The sequence below is a fragment of the Lepisma saccharinum genome, chromosome 1 (assembly GCF_977018435.1).
Source record: "Lepisma saccharinum chromosome 1, izLepSacc3.1, whole genome shotgun sequence".
In the NCBI taxonomy this organism is placed as follows: Eukaryota; Metazoa; Arthropoda; class Insecta; order Zygentoma; family Lepismatidae; genus Lepisma; species Lepisma saccharinum.
In genome coordinates, this window is record NC_139229.1 from 184972414 (window position 1) to 184994885 (window position 22472).

Here is a 22472-nt window from a genome sequence, read left to right on the forward strand (position 1 = left end):
CAATAATTTAATGAAGTGAATAAAGAATTTAGATTTATCATGAAACATTTGCAATTTTATTTTGGATCAGTACATTATCAATTATGAATTCTGTCAAATTTTAGGGCAGATTGATTGATACCAGCTGATCAGAAAGCATCAGTTTTAATTTAACATCAATCTATTTCTGGAGGCTAGGTACAACATGGAGTTGCAAAAATACTGTATGGCACTTTCATTATGTTGGAAATTACTGTATGTAAAATGCATAATATTAATTAATTTTACACATGCATTGCGTGGTTTATTTCATAATTAAATGTACCAACTATTCTAATATTTCAATTATCTCGTTTGTAATTCTACAAATAACTTAAAGCAAAATTTTGATAAGATTGGTGTGGTATAATTGCACTGCAATAATTATATACAGGTATACATAAATATTCTAAACCATGTTTAATATGCAAATAGTAAAACAACCATTATCTAGACACATACCTTCAACTTGGATCCGAATTTTTGAACACCGAGTGGGTTTTTCATTGGATGTAGGAAAGGAAGAAATTGACATAAAAGTCAAAACAGGCCAACTGGTGACACTCCACTGCCGGTGGAAGTTAGAAAAATTAGATCTAAGTTGAAGGCATGTATCTACGTAACAGACCTTTTATTACATATGATGCTGATGGTACGTGAAATGAAGTTCAATCTTTTTTACAGTTTAATTGTTACAATGTTCAATCATCAATATCAATCGCAATTGACAGAGGTAGTAAATGTTAAGACAATACTCTAAGTATCGATAAAAAAAATCCATATTGGTAAATTTCTCCGTGCTTTACCTGCAATCTTCGCTGTCTCTGCTTAATGCCTTCCTTTTTAGAATTGTAAATGTGCATGTACATAAAGATGAATGAAATGAATCTTCTTGGAGTGGACAGCTTCTCATCTGAGGTTTTGTGAATGTTAAGGAAGCCATCCATCAATTCCTCGCCTCCAGACACCTGGTGCCTGAGGCTCCTAGTCTTCTCCTTGTCGTTACCTTCTTCTGCTCTGTTTGCTTCCCTGGAAGAGGAACAGGAAAGAATCTCATTGCCATTGCATAAGGTTCAATATCTTGTCCCGATTATTTATCACAATTTACTACAATAATGTTCACAAATTGATTACTGGAGTAATTACCCTGTTTTTGCTATCATTCTCGACTCATTAAAAAGTCATTAGCTTTTCTTCTCTTCTCTTCTCTATTATGAGTAAACATATAACTTGATCTGCATAAGTGAATTGCATATTTTTGTTTTGACACAAATATAACACAAATATCGTTGAAAATTAATTTAAATTTCATAAAAATATGAACAGGAAAGCATGATTGTTATTAAAAGAAATGTATATGGAGAAAAATGAGGAGCATATTTAAGTTTGTAAAAATCACCATGCACATACAACTGTTAACCTTTGAGAAGAGATGGAGAAATATAAAAGTTCTCTATTTTTGAAAAGAAAAAAAAATCACAGGTTGATGAAAAACTACCAAAAATATCCTGATAAATAATATAGGAAAGGAAGAAAACTTCTTAAGTGTTACCAACATGGTGGCCAGCCATTTTGGTGTCAAGATGGGAAGCTAGTCATGTAATATATCAAAATGGAGTAGAATTTCACAAGGAACAGGATGATGTTCTTCATTTCAACAAAGCCTTAACAATTCTACTCTCTGAACCTCAAACATTTTTCATATGATGTTGACCCCCCCTCCCCCTCAATGGTGGTGATCCTTTTGATCATGTTTTGTTATTGTAAAGAATATTAATGAATGTAACTAAGACAGAATACCAAGTTGATTAAGATTTTGCGGGAAATGGGTACCGTTATCATCATCATCTATCAAATCACCTGCAATGACATCGACCACACGTCACTGTTTTAATAATAATAATTATTATCTTTCCCAATTAGTCACTGTTCCAGCAATGACTACTGAATTTTCATTTGTCATCCTGCACTTGAGACACTTATGTCTAAATGTCTCCTTATTCAACTAAGTTAGCAGCTTTTGAACTAATTTTAAATTTACTTGAGTTGTATATATTAACTTCTAAAAAGAGTTCATCAACTCATTCGTCTTAGGTAACATACGAGGGTCACTATTTATATTTTGAGCCTTGGCAACACTGATTGAAGTTAGGTGCAATTTGACGTTTGCACGGAATCGTCTGGCATTATTGACCATAATGTACTTCAAATGTTTTGTCAATAGCTTCATTTGTGTTGTTTATGTTGCCTTGGAGATTGCGCGACAACAATAAAATGGAATTAACTCGTGAACATTTTCGTGCGATGATTTTTTACGATTTTCGATGTGGATTATCAAGACAAGAGTGCATCGATCAACTTACTTCCACATTTGGCGATGAAGCCCCATCCTTTGCCACTGTGAAACGCTGGTATAACGAATTTAATCGTGGCCACCATTCGGTCACCGACGAGATTCGCGAAGGTCGTCCAAAATCAGTTGTTGTTCAACAGAACATTGATGCTGTGCAAAACCTAATACTGCAAGATTGTCATGTGACATACTGTGAGATTGAGGCAACCATAGGCATTAGTTCCACCAGCATATATAAAATATTACATGATCATTTAGCTGTGAGAAAGGTATGTTCTCGTTGGATCCCACACAATTTGACAAAAACTCAAAAAGATGCTCGCATCAATTGGTGCAAACAAATGCTCAATAAATACAATTGTGGTGCTTCAAAAGACGTATATAAGATTGTAACAGGTGACGAATCATGGATATATGCATATGAGCCGGAACGTAAACAGCAGTCGACTGTATGGGTGTTTCAAGATGAACCCAATCCAACAAAAGTTGTTCGCGCTCGAAGCACATCGAAACAAATGGTCGCCTGTTTTTTCGGGAAACTGGTCATGTGGCAACTGTGCCTTTAGAGGAATGTAGAATGGTCAACTCTGAATGGTACACAACAATTTGTTTACCAGAGGTCTTCGGTCAAATACGGAAAACAAACAAACGCCGTCGGATCATTCTTCATCAAGACAATACCAGCTGTCACACATCTCGTCTAACAACCGACTTTATGAACAGTCAAAAAATCGAATTGATAGGTCATCCACCGTACAGTCCAGATTTGGCACCCAATGACTTCTTCTTGTTCCCGAATGTCAAGAATAAATTGCGTGGACAACGATTTTCGTCGGCGGAAGATGCCGTTGATGCGTTCAAAAACCATATTATGGAGGTGTCTCAAGAAGATTGGAAAAACTGCTTTGACAAATGGTTCGAACGAATGCAAAAGTGTATTGACCATAAAGGAGAATACTTCGAAAAACAATAAAGCAGTTTTCAATGCCAAATTCCTGTTTTTTCATTGTTAGGCTCAAAATATAAATAGTGACCCTCATATGAATGACAAAAGAAGAAGCCTATTAAATTTATTAAGTGTATTACTCTTTTAAACCCTTCCCTGTGTTCAGCATAATAGTATGCCCTTGGTCACTATAGTTTATTCTGTGTTGGGTGTAATATTACGCCCGCGAACATCTCTGACTGAAGTAACCTGTGTTGAACGGAATAATACGTTTTTTGTTGGTGAAACATATGTTTTGCTATTGAAGAAACAACGACCTTTTATTTAGTCACGATTTTCAGTGCCGACAAATAAGAAGAAGAAGAAGAAGTTCAGAGGAAAGCAAACTGTTTTTGTTTTATGCTGACAAAGTGCAAACATGAGTTTGTTTGTTTGCTGCGTTTAGTCAGTTGCTTTATATACATTTTTCTTGGTGTTGCATTATTTGAACTGTTGGTGATTTATTTTTGGTTTTTGAGTTTGTGAGTTTATAATAGTATCTAACAGTATTGTCAAACAGGATTGCGAAATATTTTTTCCCTCATCCCTAATACCTATTGAAGATATTGCAATGAAACTTGGCAGACGCATTACATATAGACCATAGTATTTTTCAAGGTAGATTATAATCGGGTACCTATATCCAGGGCCTATCCAGAGGGCCCCAAAGTTACCAAAAGGGATTTTTCGGAGGAAAATTTCCAGAATTATCCCTGATTAGTATCTAATAGTATTGTCAAACAGGATTGCGAAATATTTTTTCCCTCATCCCTAATACCTATTGAAGATATTGCAATGAAACTTGGCGGACACATTACATATAGACCATAGTATTTTTCAAGGTAGATTATAATCGGGTACCTATATCTAGGGCCTGTTCAGAGGGCCCCAAAGTTACCAAAAGGGGATTTTTCGGAGGAAAATTTCCAGAATTATCCCTGATTAGTATCTAATAGTATTGTCAAACAGGATTGCGAAATATTTTTTCCCTCATCCCTAATACCTATTGAAGATATTGCAATGAAACTTGGCGGACACATTACATATAGACCATAGTATTTTTCAATGTAGATTATAATCGGGTACCTATATCCAGGGCCTGTCCAGAGGGCCCCAAAGTTACCAAAAGGGATTTTTCGGAGGAAAATTTCCAGAATTATCCCTGATTAGTATCTAATAGTATTGTCAAACAGGATTGCAAAATATTTTTTCCCTCATCCCTCATACCTATTGAAGATATTGCAATGAAACTTGGTGGATGTATTACGTATAGATCATAGTATTTTTCAAGATAGATTATAATCGGACACCTACATCCAGGGCCGGTCCAGAGGGCTCCAAAGTTACTAAAAGGGATTTTTTGGAGGGAAATTTCCCGAATTATCCCAGATTTCCCTTTCCTCATACTTGATGTACACATGTGTGTGGTACCATTTGAAAGCCTGTTCTATTCTGAAGAGAAAGACGTATGAACCATGATACTTGGATGAATTGTGCTGAAGCAGTAGCTACTTAAAAATATTACTATGCAAACTCAGAAAATTTCACAGGGAAGGGGTTAACAAACAAGAACAATACTAAAAACTTTGTTAAGTATTTCTTGAGAACTACATACTGCCAATTCCACAATAGTTAGATGTGACTAGGGTTACCAGACATCTGGTTTTTCCTGGATATGTCCTACATTTTAGCCTTATGTCCGGCATCCAGGAGGAATTTGAAAAATATCATAAATGTCCTACATTTTGAGCGTCACATAATATTAATTAGGAAAATATGTAACACAAAAAAATCATGCAAGTTACAAGTCTGGACTGCGCTTCCAAACTCAATAGTGAAATTTATTTTGAATCAGTCATTGCACAAAATGAAAAAAATTGTCCTGCTATTAAACAAACAGGACAACGGAAGCAATTAATGAACAAAGTTTTGGGACCATTCTCTGATAATGTCACTGTTCAAAGCCTGAGCAGAATTTCTTGCCTTAGGGTTTATACTGATGGAACAAGGTGTTGCCCATTCTTATTCAATATTCAATATAATTTGATTGTAAAGCAGGGGTATAGAGAACAAAGTTATTCAGGGTGTCTGCCATTCAAGGAAGTCATGGAAGTCAAGAAAAAGTAAAAAAAATCAACAAGTAGGTCAAGAAGTAAATAAAAGCAATAAATTATTCTTGTGGTCAAGAATTTTTGATATTGATTGGTTGATTTATTTTATTTTATTTCACTTTTTCTGTCCCTTTGGCTAATCGGGAAGATGAGGATGAATGGTGGTATGAAAAGATGGATGAATGGATAGTCACAAACATATAGGGACAACCGACACAAGCCCCACATAAGGTTATACTGGCTGTGACTCCAGATGCCAGAGCCTCGCTTGTCTGCCAAACACAGTTCAGGATGCATTAATACGAGATAGCAGATGTAATTCTCTTCTTAAATTCATCTTCAGTTTTCATCTTAACTGGCCCTTTGGTAGGGATTATCATTAAATACATATTTATTTTCTTAATTACTAAATTCCAACTTTAGCTAAGTAGGAGAAAGTCTAGAAAAGTCCAGAAAAAGTCACGAATTCTGGATGTATTATTTTCATAGACACCCTGTTATTAAACTAAAAACTACCCAAGATGAAACTTCTGGAACCATTTTAAATGATGGTAATTGCTGAATATTTGTTTGCTATTACAGGTCATAGTTCAAATGTGGAGAGAGTACTTTCATTACCATCAGCACAACAGACTCACGAGAGAAATTATTTTTTCATAAAGTCGGTAAAATGTTTGGTATTGGTTCCTATAATTTCAACGAGCTTGACTGTCCACTCTAACATAAATATATAGTTTGACTAAACCTGAAATTTTGATAAAAACTGTCTCCTCTGAGAAGTACCACTTAAATCAAGTAGTAAGAGGTGCATTGATTAGTATGATAGCAAGTATTGAAATTTTGCATTTAAAAATTCATTTAGAATTCATTTTTTAAAAACTGAAAAGTGTCATGTTTCAACTACTTTCTAACGTGTTCTATAGAAATATGTATTATTTATTGAGAATGTGTTGTGTCCTACATTTTGACTTAATGTCTTACATTTTGGGAGAGCATGCCCTACATTTCCCTTACAGTGATCTGGTAACCCTAGATGTGACATCAGTGATTGTGCACTTATGATCTTTGAAAGCACAAGTTGCTTGCTTCATGCATTTAGCAAATATTTGTATTACACATGTGACTATATGGGTCAAGGAGAAGGATAAAACCACTCACAAACACGGAATTATTACAAAACTGAGTTTGCTTTAAAGTCCACTTTATGCAGAGAAAGGTTAATTGGAACTGGATCTTCACTTTAAAGCATAATCTGAGCGATTATGTGCCCCACCGAACATCAAACCAGGTACCCTTTGATTAGGTGACAATGTTACCACTATACAATTGCAGAGGCCCAGAATTGTTATTATTTCATATGCTAAGCAAATGTAACTACTTCCATCTAGATATCAGTGGCGTACATAAGGGGGTGGGTTACGGGGTTTAAACCCCCCCTCGAGTTTGTGAAATATTATGAAAAATTAAATGGCCAATTTATCACAGTCAAAGATCTGGGACAATACTATTACTACTACTACTTCTACTACTAATAATTTGAATTATTATTTCCATGCAGCACAGAGAAAAGCACAGCATTCCAAACACACGCGTCTTTCAGAGTGAATGGCTTGAAAATTAACACGAGTTCTTGAAAATAAAATATAAGGGCAACTATGAATTAAAAGAGAAAAGTTCTTTTGTATCTCAGTTGCAACAATGTTCAATACACTGGCCTACGCAGGATTTTTTTTTTCGGGATGGGCTGTAAGGAAATAAGTAAGCACATGGCTTTGTTTTGGAGGGCAGGGCGCATAATAAAATATTTCGTATTTTTGGAGCTTTTCAGTCTATTAACACTTTCCCTGGCGTAGGCATATTTTCACACCGAAAAGAATCCAATCTTTCTCTGGCATGGGCATGTTTTCATGCCCAGACACATGTGCTTCGTCTGAGCTATCCTGCCACCTAGCTAAAATTGCTAAAATGCTAGAACTATTACATTATAAATATATGCTTTCATTGATCCTCTACTGATATTTACACTTTGTATAACAAAAGATTTTATTTTGTTGCTGTTGCCAAACAAAAAGAATAAATATGTCTTTTAGGTTAATTTTGTTTAAATTGCCCGCCAGGATAGAGACAGCAAAATTACTAACTACTAAAATGCTAAAACTATTACATTATAAATATATGCTCTCATTGATCCTCTACTGATATCCAGGATAGAGACAGTAAGTTCGTAATCTTGCCACCAGGGAAAGAGTTAAAATTGTATTCTAAGACAAAAAATGGTAATCGATACTCACTTTAAAAGAGGTTTCGCATTTACACATTTTGATTTTTTAAAGTTCTTAATGGATTTTTATTTGAAAATTCTAATTTTCTCAAATATTCGGTATGGGCTGTAACCCTATCAGCCACCCCTCTACGAACGCCAGTGTTCAATGAACATGTATTTTTTTGTGTGAACAATGAGAATTAACTAAAGAAAGTTCTTGGTTCGTTGTAAGCAGCAATAGACAATAGACAATACAAGAATACATTCACCAGTCCGCCTTCCCATTTTTACCGCAGCACGTTTGTATGTCTCTCTTTAAAATGTCTCACCTTGTTGACTAGACAGTTATTCAAATGACAATAAGCTTAACTATTGCAAAATGTTTTATTGGTAAGAACAGCGAGACAATCCAGATGTGAATTATTGAGAACATTTATGTGGGGAAGAAGCCAGAAAAATTCCAACTAATTCCGGGAATCAAACCTGGATCTCCCACGTGGTTGTCAGACACTCTACCAACCAGACCATCGCAGCTCCTTGGATGAGTTCCATACCTTGATTATTTCAATTTATTTTAATATATTTTCTTGTTTTTATGGATTTTCTTCACACTTAAAATGTCTCACCTCGTTGACCAGACAATTATTTCGTAACAAAGAGACAAAAATGCTCCCAGAATTTGATAAAAATTGAATGACTAGAAAGTAATTTCATTCTATTGCTTTCATAAATACTATATTTATGTAGATCTGTACTACTTAATAGTAGTAGTGGTATTAGTAGTAATTCAGCTAATTAATTATAATTATTATTAATTAATTATGAGTATTATTATTTAATTAAAGTATAAAAAACAATGGTAATGTAAATTTGGAGAAAGTTTTAGAAATAACCCCCTCCTTGATAAAATCCTGTGTACGCTACTGTTAGATATAACAACATGCATTTTCCAATAGACAAGGAAAACTTTGTATTTGAATGTACTTTTACCTTAAATGTGCATTTTCATATCATAATTATGGATAAAATAAATGTCACTCCAATCATCCATCCATTGGACTGAGCATAATTTATACAAGGCTGGGTTGCTTTCACAATTAACGGTGAAATTAGGATCAGTGAAATCCATTACCAAGACTATCTGCATAGTCATTGTTTGCTGGTCAAATTGACAATTTAAAGCAACAAATACTGACACTGTAGAGTTACCTACAGGCAAAAGGACCATTAAAGAATCCCAGAGCTATCATGTGTAACAAATAGAGTAGTATTCAGTTGTACTATTGTAGGAAAATAAAATATTAAAACATTAAAATATATCATTACCTGTTGAGCAGCATAACAGGGACATTCCTCATGCTTGCTTCACTCCAACCATCCATCCATTGCACCGAACATAATTTATACAAGGCAGGGTTGCTTTCACAATTAACGATGAAATTAGGATCTGTGAAATCCATTACCAACACTACATGCAAATTTTTTTGGACTCCTGAAATTCAAAATTAAAACTGTTAAAAGTGTAACAACATTAATATAATTCTACACTATAATTACTAAACAATGAATTTTGGTAGTCACCCTGCATTATTTTCTACATAATAGTTTTATTTTAAATAGCCTTACACAGATGTAAAGTGCACTAGACTTTACTCCATGATATTTCTGAAACTTTCCAGTCAAAATGCTTAATTATACCAATAGGTTACTTTCACTGAATATTTACAATCAAATTTATAAGTATGACATAAATCAGAATATGCCTATTACTTTGAAATTTCTCATGTTGTAAAGATAAATGTAAGAAGATGAACAATTGTCATATGAAAGCTTATATATTGCAGTTGAAGCTCTTTAGCATCATCCCAATTGAACAATACTACTAATTTGTTATTGTTCACTATCTCTGCACAAAGTCATGTGGTAATTCAAGTAAAACATTCACATAACAGCAAATAATAATAAAAAAATGCATACTTGGAAATACAAGGTAACCAAAAAAGTTCTTGCTGTTTCTGACATCCCATTAATCATGCACTCACAGAGAGGAAACGAAATGATGCATGTGCCTGCCAAGCGATCGGGAGTTAGTCTGACCATCGACTGTCAGTAATACAGGCACGTTGTGCACACACAACAGTCATAGCTCATCCAGTGTCGAAGAGAAATGGAGGTATCGAAGCAGCTTGTTCATGTGTGTTCGTTGTATGACTTTAAAGTGGGCCTGCCAGCTGATGCATTTGCCAGGCATTTGGGGAGAATGCCGTGAACAAACATACTACCAGGCATTGGTTCCAGAAATTCCGTTCCGGAGATGTGAGCCTTTCGGATGAACCTCGCAGCGGACGACCACATGTGTTGGATGACGAGGCCCTGAAAGCAGCCATCGAGGAGGACAGTGGTCTAACGGAACTTGCAGAAAGGTTCCATGTTTCCGCTTAAACAGTCAGACTGCACCTGCATGGGATAGGGAAGTCATACAAGTTAAGCAAGTGGGTACCCCACACATTGTCGGCAGCCAACAAGGAACGACGAGTGACAGCCTGTTTATCCTTGCTCACTTGGCACCTGAACACACCCATATTTGATCACTTGCTCACTGGTGACAATAAGTGGGTCCTCTATGACACTACCAAGCGTACCAGACATTGGTTGTCGCCACGTGACCCTGTTCCTCACACCTCAAGACCACCTCTGCACCCACGAAAGGTTATGCCCTCTGTATGGTGGAATTGTCGGCAAGTGGTGCATTACGAGTTCCTTCAACCTGGCCACACCATCACTGCTGACCTCTACTCTCAGCAGTTGCAAAGGGTGCACCATGCATTATGGCAGAAGGAGCTGGCATTGGTGAATCGCAAGGGTGTGCTATTCCTGCACGACAATGCCAAGCCACATGTGGCAAAGAGGACCCAGGAGACCCTTCAGCAACTTGGCTGGGAGACACTGTGCCATCCACCATATTCACTGGACCTTGCACCAACAGATTACCACCTGTTTCATTCCCTTGACAACCATTTCCGTGGGAGATCCTTCGCAAATGAGGGAGACCTGCGGAATGCACTCACGGACTTCTTTGCATCCAAGCCCACCGAGTTTTATCACCAGGGTATTTTGCAGCTGCAGGAACGTTGGCAAAAGGTGTTGGATGCTGATGGAGATTACTTCGAAACCTAAAGGTACATACCGTCCACTGTATTGCTCTTTGTTTATCACTGCTCTAGAATGGCAAGAATTTTTTTGGTCGCCTTGTAATTCAGAACTATGTCACATATTATTATTTTCCACATTAACCTTGTTAATTGTTACAGTTAAACTGTTAACATTATGCAAAAGCTGCTTCTGGATTATTACTAGGGCTCGAAAGTTGATGACATAAAGAATGTAAAAAATGTAAATAATGACCTAAAAATAATTTCAGCTATTAAAATGAAAGCTTGATTTTTTGAAAAATTACAAGAGACTAGTTGCATATTTTGATAACACTTTTTTTGGTGGTTTAAACTTTCTAAGCAAAGGGAAAAAAGGAATTAAGTGCTAATGTAGTTCTCTATACTTTTACTTCAAGGTTACATAACATACACCGCAAGGTTTTTCTGTGCAAGTCATTCACCTCCTTTCATAGTAGCCAATGCACAATACAATAGTCGGTCAACATCCAAAAATACAGTTTTCTTTTGTGTGCATCAGATTATATTTACTTATGTTGTGACTAATTTTACTTTAAAAACACAGATTTAAGCAATAATAGTGGCCAACAAGGGAAACTCAAGTAGGCTTCAACCAAAGAGTTCTATATTTTCTGGAAGAAAAGTAAATTTACCACAATTAATTACATTGCCAAAGATTTCAGTTAAAAATATAATTGTGCTTTTGCATTTACCATATTTACGATTAATGACGTACTTGCTAAAAAGACCAAGCTAGGGAATTTAAATATGTAAGTTATGCCAACAAATGAATTTAAAATTCATGAAACAACTGGGAAGTAGAAGAAAGAAATTTCAAAAATGATATGAAATGTAATAAAAATGGCAAAAAATTCTGAAAAATGACATAAAAACAAAAAAAGGCCAGAAAATGCAAAAAAAATGCAAAATAAAAATAATGTTTCCTGCTTCTAGCTTAAGTGATTGATTGATTGATTGAGTTGGTGTTCTAAGTCAACTTTATGCACTGTAAGGCTAATCGAGACTGGACCTACAGTTTAAAGTGGGATCCGAACCACTATGTGTCTCCACCGGGTATCGAACCCGGGATCCCTTGATTACAAGGTGACGACGCAACCACTGCGCCATTGGGGAGGCCCTTCTAGCTGAAGTGAAACAGACTACTATCAGGTTTAGCATTGTCTTCAAAGACCATAAAATATATTTGTCATCAACTTCCTAGCCCTAATTATTACAAAAGGATCACCCAACTTTTGTGTGCTAAAAAATGTTACAGAACCAGATCACCATCTTTCCATATTATTGCCAATACATCAAACTCTGACCCCGTGCATTGCATGAAATGTAGTAAGAGCAATATGAACACTGAATGACTATTTTGCTCAGCTATTAACTCTTACTATTGTTCTATAAATGCTTTTACATGACGTCCATTATCACAATTCCCTTATTACATATACACTGTGGTATGGTAATGAATAAATCTCATATTTCTTCCTTCATACAAAGAACTTTTTCAGAGTAATGATTTTGTAATTCTTTATACTTACTGTCTGCAAAGTAAGAAGTTGGGTTCCCAACAAAACCATCCTGAGCTGCCATATCCTTCAGTGGAGACACAATTGGTTCCAACTCCTCCAGCATGTACAGTCCTGGTACCTGAAATCAAGGAAAGTTTTTAAGTTCAAAAGATGCCATATTTACATGTGTATAATGTGTACTTTTTCCAAAAATTTTAGCTCAAAAAAACACACTACCATTTCCGACATATGAAACTGTCACAAACAGATGATTTCCATGGAAAGCACACTTCTTGAATCGAGATACTTGCAGCTTGTCTTCTTTCTTCCACCATTCTCCTTATGCTTGCCTCGCCATATTGAAAATATTCGAGCTGCAGCCCTATTGCTATTTTCCTGCATGTACTGCAAAATTTGCACTATGAAAGCAGAAGTATAATTCATTCTCTTTTCCACTAAAGAATAAATGAGGTGGTTACAAAAGTGAAGGTTTAGAAGCACTAAACTTGTTGGAGGAGAGGGTGACTTCTTGTATACGCACAACAAAATTCTGTCTTGGTCAACATAGCAACAATTTATGGCCAATGACTAAGAAAATCATTTCTTGAACCTAAATTGCAATGTGTGTTATATAAAATATATAATTTTTATAACACATATTATAATGTTATGCAATGGAGTAGTGAATAACCTGTCCTTTTCCTATTTCTTGCAGTGCATTTACGTTAATCAATCAGAACAATTTTGAGCAATCACTCTTTTGGCTTAGACTCATAATTTTGTAGCTTGACTTTCAGTGGCAGTTAAGGCACTGGAAAAGCTCTAACTTCTCTAAGTTCAGCATGTTGGTGTTTTCTTATTGTAAATGGCCACTAATTCTTAGAGTCGTTAGTGTAATTGCTTAACAATACTCAAGATGAGCAACATTCTGCTTATAAATATAATAAACAAATGTTTGTGTTAACTTACCTCTCCTGAAGAAAGAAGACTGTTTATCATGTCCAAAAATGCTGAGTCAATAATTTGATAATCCTCCAGCACAAAGTAAACTTGCTCTCCTTCCACTCCAGCTATTTGCATAGCCTACAGAACATGAAACTTGGTGTAATAAGCATCTTTAATACATATTTGATGTTAACACTTTAAATGATGAGTAATAGTGCAAAACTACCTGCTGGTCACAAAGCTCAAAATCAAAAGTGCTGTGCAACTTGGAATTCGATTTTTGAAGGTCAATTTACCATATTTTAGAAGAGAGTGGAATACACCTCTGTGTAAAACAAAAAAGTGCACAAATTCTGGTTATGAAAGAGTTGCAGGTTTCAACTTGATAGAGCTAACCTAAAATGACCATATGCTTGCATAATAAAAAAGTAATGTTGACTTCATTAATGCAGTAATGATGGGAACTTTCCAGAAGTTGAATGCTTAATTCATAAAATTAAGTTCTCTTTGTAGAAATTTTCTGAGATTACAGTACAAGATACATGTATTTTGAGGTTATCTATTAGAAGGAACTTCTGGCACACACAGAAAAGTCAAAAGCAAATGAAAAAGTTTTGCTCAACCAGGGTTGGAACTTGGAACTATGCCTGTGGCTTTACCACAGTCTCTATATTTTACATACGTATTTCACATATGTCTTGTCAACTTAATGATTACCTACGGCCAAATGTTACTACTATTTCAATTAAAAATTCATACACACTTGAATATGAAGTCTTGTTTCTTAATTCATTACTTGTATGAGTTTAGGAGAGATTTTACTTCTTAATGAAAAAGTAATTTAAGTTTACTTACTGCTTTTAGGTCATTCTTGAAGTTCTTCAAGCCATAGTCTTTTCCCATTTTCAAGCTGTACAATTTTGCATTATTCAGAGCAGAAACAATGCGAACAGCTGACTTCCTACCCACTCCAGCTCTACCAGCAAGGAGCAACGAGCTTCTGGGCACTGACAAAACACGATCAACTTTTGAAACATTGTCCAGAACTTCTTTAAAGAGTAGAATGTCCAATGTCTCGTTTTCACGACCTGTTAAGAAAAATGAAATCAAGAACATGTTCAAAAGTTGATTTTCCTAATATTCTAAATGTAGTGCGATGTAGAAATTTGCTTGTAAAAGTACCTGGCATAGCCAAGACTCAAACTCTTGCCCATTCTTGGCAGATTTATGGTTGGCATCGATGGAATTTGCACAATAATGAAGTTGTATGATATAATAGTTTATATGTCTGTGTCTGCCAAGACTGTAGAATGGAATGGAGTTCTAAACATACCCCAAGTCTCCTGAAGTCTTGAAGCTGGATCCGAATCACAATCAACTGAGGGTTTAAAGGTCCTTATGGATTCAACACAATATACTTTGCATGTCCCATAATTAATGGCATCTGAGCATTATATACAAACAGAAGCATGATAAAATGTAATACATTATTTATTTAATATTATTATTTTTTGCACTTTCTGTCTTTACAAAACTTTCTAAAAACCAAACACTATTCATGATTTATGATAAGTCAATGAAAAAATCATGTACATTATCACTCAACATGGGTGTACTTTTGACCCTGGCATCATATGCCAGTTGCAATTATTTCTCTGATTATCCAATATCAATGCTTTTCATAACATATTATTCATTATTATTATTATTATTATTATTATTATCATTGAGACATACCTAATAGCCCTTTGAAGGCAAAGACATGTCTGATAATAAAACTAGTGGATGGCATAGGGTCAATATAATAGCTCTCATTGCCACTATTCCTTATTTTAGAGCTCAGAATCCATAAGTTATTGATCTTCGAATGGTCTTCCAATTATCCTCACAATGGTGGGTGAACGCAAGAACTTTTGATCCCACTGAAGCAAGGACCAGAAGTGAAAAACACAAAAGCACAAAACTTAGGCTGTGAAGCTAATCTAAACCACCATCATTTAGAAAAGCCGCTACATAAAGTAGTGGAAGTATGAATAAAATTGCAATTGCAATTGCCATGAACAAACTTACCAAACTGAATCATCCCCTTTTCAACAATGGATGCCCAATCATCCACTTCAAGTTTCCCCAAAGGCTTCCCAAACGGTGGCAGAGGTGCACCTGGAGTACAACTCAGTTCAACTCCTGCAGTCACATAGAACAAGCCTGCAGAAATAAGAATTAGTTTTAAATTACTAATTTTACTTGTCGTTGGGTCAGTTGTTATTTTGCATATACCTTGCAGTATATACACTCTAGAGAAGAATAAATGTTTATCTGTGATTCAATTCAAACCAACAGTTCCTGATAACAGTATCAGTAGATACTGATACACTGCATTGCTACATGAATAAGTTGATATCTGTATCAGCTCATCTCTAATTGCAAAGTACGTACAATACAATGCAAAACATATGGTATTTCTAATGGGGATTGAACAGTTAATTGACATATCGGTGTATCTGTGTATGAATAAAATTGCTGCTTTTTACTAATTTTGTATTTTGTAAATAGCCTTTAAATTAGTGTAAAATTCTGCAATTTATTATTTTTATGATTTTTTGAAGAACAACAACAACGATGTAGGGCCTCCCCGATGGCACAGTGGTAGCATCGTCGCCTTGTAATGAAGGGGTCCCAGGTTTGATACCCGGTGGAGGCACATAGTGGTTCGGATCCCACTTTAAACTGTAGGTCCAGTCCCGATTAGCCTTACAGTGCTGGTTCCCCGTTGCCTTCCATATTGCAGTATTTCAAGACTTGGAGAGACTGCAGCCTCCCTCCAGCTGTTGTTACTTTTATGAGATATGGACATTAGCCTTAACCCAACCCCCAATGTGAATAAGGAACTGCACCTGTTATTAGTTAGTGGGGCCTAGCTGGGAGGACTGTCAACCAAATAGCAAATAGATCAACCTTTACTACATCACTTTATATATATTTCACCAACTATTGGTTACCTTTCAGCTGTTAGCTAATATACGTATAATGTTTTATATGTAATTTAGGATTACTACTGCAATTACACAAGAAAACAAGTGTTCTCAATAAATAAGAAGATATGCTTGTATATTACCTACCTGGCAGTTTGAGTACAATATCTCCTTTACCCCAGTCTGCATCAACTATCCTTGCTGCTAAACTATCAAATTTAGATCTGTCCTCATTGCTGACCAACTTGTCACAAAATAATCTTGCACATTCATACACTACAACCTGCACAAATACAGAGAACAATATTTTAGAATAAATGTTTATTTAGATCATGCAATTCTATGCTGAAAATTAAATATATATGTTTCCAGTCATACAAAACTTTTATGAAATAAACATGTAGTGACACATGCATTCAAGCCACCATAGATAACAATACAATAACGTTCAATATATGAAAACAAGTGCACGTTTTAGCAGAGAGATTAAAATGAAACATAATGATTTGATCAAGTAGATACTACCACTTGTTTTATTTTTGTGCTTATTAGCACTTCCAAGTTTACACAAAACTAAAAAAACATAATTTACCTCAATCACATCATCCAAAGAAATGCTATCACTCCTGTTCTTAAGATCATATCTCATTAGACCCAGACACCAGCGTGTAAGATCCCGTGGCGTAAACAAATAATGACTCTGACTTACAGGAGTAAAGGTGTTCTTCACCTGAAATGTAAAAGCCGGCATTTAAAAGATAACATTTAAATCCACCTTTATTAAAAAAAAATCTCTTTTTATTATCTTTTCATGCACAATATGATCTGAAATAAGATTCACATGTTGAAGCAAGGATTTACACTTCTTCCTTTTAAACAAAGCAACATTCAAATCTTTACATCCACATATAACAACAATTTCTCGCACTTATATTCTTCTTTTTTTTTCACATTTTAAGTGGATGAAGCACTGTAAATAGATCCTTTTGTTTTTGCCAAACATTTTCATTCTTTCTTTGCAATATTATGACAATTGTGTAGAAATAATATTTTATATTATGAAATAAACTTTCGTAACTCATTACTCCTGAGGAAATTTCTATATTTAACAGGGACGGAACAGAATGATTGCTACAACAATATATCAGCATCAGTCAATGTACGCAAATTGATGTAGTGGTTTACTGGTAAAATTGTCAAATTTTATGATCTGTTGTTTCTATAAATAGCCTACAGCAATATAATGCAAAATGCTACCATTTTCTTACATATTTTGAATGAATATAAAGCATAATTGATATAATTTCGTAAACATCATATCCATTGCAGTCACCTAGTTACAAACATTAATTAAGAGGTGAATGAACCAGTAAGGTTCTTTGTAAAGCATTTGTAATTTTATATGAAATAAATATCAATATTGGTAATTTTTTATGAGTATCAGCACAGCATTTACACTGGTCCATCATTAATATTTATATTACCTCATCATATATCTGGATCATGGTGGTAGCGAGTTGTGTAATTCTTCCAACTGACATCCAAGAGGGTTGTTCCGTTAGGCATTCCTTCATTATGTGTGTCAAGTATGTTGTGTATATGCTCTTCAGCTGTTCTTTGTCTGGGTAACTGAAACAAAGACAACAAAATACAAACAGTTGTAAAGCATCTATCATGGTGCACATACAATTCTTTCATCGATAGCAGTCAAGTGCATCACATTTGGCTCCTGCTACTGCAACAACTTAAACCAGCGAACGAATTGGCTACACTAGTGCTCCTACAGGCATACAGGGAAATGACAGGAACTGGAAGCCAGCCCAGCAGTGAAGCAATGAGTTCCCAAGTGGATGGTGACATAAGCCACTGAAAATTAATAGAACCTCTACAAGTAAGTTTCGTGAGAAAAAAATTACATAACTCGCATACGTCTAATGAAACTTTTCTTGTTAAGAATAGATTTTATATACTTTTTAAAAGATTGCAAAAGCAACTCAAAAATGTATATATTTGCTATTGAATTATTTTTTCATTTCTTGATTTCTGAAATTGACTAACTTTTTAGCAAATTTTAGTTGCAGGTAACTTTTTTTTGTTGTATGTGGCATAGCTTTTCTTTCACTTTTGACTCATCATGATGATGGGGATGAATAGTGATTAGATTAAATTGGTGGGTGAATGGACACTTGCGCAGAAACACCCATGCCCATGCCAGGACTTGAATTTGGGACTATCAGTGGTGGCACTGAGAGTCCAGCACTCAGCATGTTCATCCTCCAAAGCAACGTTCTTTGTTATGAAATTTAAAGAGGATGAGATTGATTGATTGAATGTGATTATCAGTCACTAGGAACGGAACAGAAAAATTGGTAATCTATTGGTATTGGCTGATATAGATATAAACAGTGTATCAGTAAAAGTGACGGCAATTCTACCAATCTGATATTTCTATCAGCAAAATTCTGCCATTTTCTTTTAATTTTATGAATATAAAGATGCAAGTCACATATTCTGGAGGTATACTTTGTAAGGTACCTGTTTCATAAGGCAAAGTCCATTAACTTCACCCAGTTATCTGCATTAATTAAGGAGGTGATGAACCATTCAGGGTCTTCTTTAAACATTTGCAATTTTATATATATATCACAGATCAGAAAAATAGTGATTACCAGTATCTGAAAATTTTATATCAGTACTTTATCAGGATGAACAAAAATTTTATAGTTCATCCATATCAGCCACTAATAGAGCACAGTAAACTTGGTCATAGTTACATAAACATTAAATTTACCTGTAAATTGTCATATGAAAAGTACATAGAATACAAACCTTATTGAGTATATATTCACCACAGAAGTAAATCTAGGACTAAGAATATGTCTACCCATCTCACTTCCTGCGGTCATAGTCCCAACAATCTGAACTTTTTCCAGTCCAACCCATTCAAGATTATTGTCATAAAAACCATTGTAAGTTATGACCTGTAATTGAGCACAAAACATGAAAAATTATTATTACACAATTTACACATTAGGTTAGATGAGGTAACTGACTGGTAATAATTTATACAGACTTGACTATGATCTTACTCATCTTTGGTGATATCAATAGAAATAACCTGAACATTTCAGAAATTTAAATTTAATCTCATTAATTGTAAATGCTACAACATAATTTCACTACACTCATAATTGCAATTTTAAGATAACGTAATGTTATGATTAATGTACTATTTAAAAAAAAACATGCATTATGCAGTAGAAAAATGTAAGTTACAGGGAGAATATTATGTGGGGCCACACCATATTTATTGCATCATATAATGAATGTTTTATTTTGTAAAAATATATATTATTCAAAACTTTATGAACCCATCATATTGTCACGAAGTTCGTTGAAAAATTCATAAATGTTCAGCATTTTGCATGCCTTATAGGATATCTGAGCTCAAAACTGTATCCTCGCATCTTGGAGCAAATTTAAATTGATGCTCTTTAATCTCAGAACCTACAACAGTTGCCAGTACATCCACATCTGTCAGATCAGCTTATTCCTGCATATTTGATTATTAAAAATGCTACAAAGAAGTTACATGTTAAATTGTTTTAAATTCTGAGTACAAGCACTCCACTTAGAAAACTTCCAATGGTTTGTTAAAAACATTGATGTCCATTCCACCTTATGCATAACACTTGTCTTAGGAGTTATTTGGCAATACATTTGCGAACACTTGTTTGGTGCAATACTAAATGACAAAACATATTAACAAAGAATAAAATAACTTTATGTAATAGAATATCTTCTGCTGCCAAAAGGAATTGAACCCTGGACCCCTTAGAAGATGACATAGTCACTACACTAGCAGACCCCCCTCCCAATAATAATAATAATAATAAAATAAGAAGCAATTCTCAGGACTAAAACTTTTACCAGAAACTACAATCATTGGCACAAGTTAGCCTATAAGAAAGGATATTTTCTGTAAACTATCCAGACATTGAAACTTCAACACACACATAATTAAAACCATACCTTGCAAGATTATGCAAGAGAAGAATCAAGTCTTCAGCAAAGTGCTTACCTACCTGAAAGTAAACTATTTGCATACCTGTTGCAAAAAAGCATTCAACATGCTTGTTCCCCATTTATCTGGTCTAGCCAAGTTCACATCTTTAAAATATAAAATTAATCTTTCACAGTTCTTTGGTCGGTATACTCTTCCAGTGTTACTGGAGATGACCATGCACACCTGTAAGATACAAATCATATTATAAAATATCATTTTAAGTTGCTGGACTCATATTTCATTAACTTTTCTAATTAATGTGACTTGCAGCAAGCTGAAGCAATTCTGCCATGGATGCCAATAGAACACTTCATAAATTGCATAACTCAAGCTTGTAAAAAATCATCACACTCAAACCTTGATTTACAACCTACATCAGTGGTGAATGAAACATCAATTGATCAATTGATTTGTTTTAAGTCCACTTTATGCACAGTAAGGCTAATCGGGACTGGACCTACAGTTGAAAGTGGGATCCAAACCACTATGTGCCTCCACCGGGTATCAAACCTGGAACCCCTTGATTGAGGCGAATGAAACATCAAAATTTTGGTACAAAAATACCATATTTGGGGTTCAAACTTTTTTTAAAAAAAAAAAAAGATGCTGCTGACATCTAACAGACTTTGAATGAAAGTAAATACTTATATATTGAATATGGAACTTACTTGGGACATGACATTTGCTACAGCAATATAGAAGAGTTTTATTATATTTTCAGACTTCTGTATGTAATTATTGCAATTGTATCAATTGTATTTCGGTTTAAAGATGTTCAAAATCATAAATTTGCACTTGATTTCTCGAAAAAAATATGCTGAGTACTCACACCATTTAAAAATTTAAAATGAACTTATAGTGTGTAATCTCACATTTTGTGTTTCTGTCAAAAACCAAATATGTAGATCCCTCCTGATGAGACATTAAAGAGACATTACAGCAATGTGAACATTTGCTAGTCATCTACAACTACAAGATTAATATTCACAGGATATTAAATAGATACTGTACCTGACTTAATTTCTGTAACACATGTTGTGGTGTAATCTCGGCACTACAATGTACTGTTGCAACTTCGGTAGACCTTAGGTTACTAAAGCAGTGATTCAGTATCATGCTGAAAGCAGAATACAAATTAGCTAATTCAAAAGATTGTGATATTATCTAAAAAAATATAACGATAAAAACATATTTCCTTGTTCACATTAGCATAATCTTTCACTGCAGGTTTGATACTTACATATGAATTGAACGTCTTCTACTTAACACATTTGATAAGGAAGATTTACAAATTATTAGGTTTCTTTCCTGACAGCAAGCAAGTAGATTACGAATAAGAATACCATGTTCTCTATCCAAACAGAAATGCAATATGTAACGAGTTTTCAACTATGGCTACATTCCTTGCACAGATATTAGCATAAATACATAAATAAATTATGTTAAACTAAGAAATATTACAGTACATAAGTAATACAATGTATGGACAAAAGTTGCGTTGAAAAATATAGCAAGGTTCACTGAGAAACAGAACGCATGACATGAAATCAACTTTCTCATTATGATACTGGTGTAAACTTAAAGAAAATTATGATAAATGCATAATTTCCAGGATATTTTAAACTCTGTTAAAGAGTCCCGTGCAATTTTGCAGACCACCATGAGGTACTGAAACTCTAAAAAAGCAATAGCAATGATTAAATTCAAACCAATATTTTCTGACAATCATAACACTAGTACTGCTCGACAATAAAGGTCTTCCATATATTAACATTAGGAAGATAGTGATTTCCTAGCTACCAATTAGGACTAACCAGTCATTTTGACAGGTGCAGTTTTTCCTTGCAATATTTTCCACATTGTTACCCTGAGTGTAAAACAACTTTTGTTTTTATTTATTTGTTTAAATTTTACATCACTATAACAGTTTCTTACAAAATTCTACCTCCTACAGTGAATAATTGAGGGGTATATCAGGAACAAATAGTCAGATCAGAAGGACTGTGTTATTCATATTCAGTTATATCACCAATTACAATCTTTGGATTTTAATTAACGAAAACCACCAG

General features: G+C 34.6%; 1 protein-coding gene across 3 annotated transcripts in view; it reads right to left on the bottom strand.

The window, feature by feature from the left end:
• The window catches only part of btv (dynein cytoplasmic heavy chain beethoven), a 223963-nt gene that overhangs the window by 99345 nt on the left and 102146 nt on the right, over positions 1–22472 (bottom strand). For all 3 annotated transcript variants that reach the window (XM_083144201.1, XM_083144199.1, XM_083144200.1), the window contains exons 43-54: positions 21415–21520; positions 20446–20586; positions 19167–19318; positions 17822–17966; positions 16930–17067; positions 16485–16620; positions 15436–15570; positions 14221–14453; positions 13390–13503; positions 12451–12559; positions 9057–9222; positions 825–1047 (exon numbers count right to left, since the gene is read on the bottom strand). In XM_083144201.1, the coding sequence (XP_083000327.1) occupies positions 825–1047; positions 9057–9222; positions 12451–12559; positions 13390–13503; positions 14221–14453; positions 15436–15570; positions 16485–16620; positions 16930–17067; positions 17822–17966; positions 19167–19318; positions 20446–20586; positions 21415–21520 (1798 nt within the window). The remainder of the gene's footprint in view (positions 1–824; positions 1048–9056; positions 9223–12450; positions 12560–13389; positions 13504–14220; positions 14454–15435; positions 15571–16484; positions 16621–16929; positions 17068–17821; positions 17967–19166; positions 19319–20445; positions 20587–21414; positions 21521–22472) is intronic.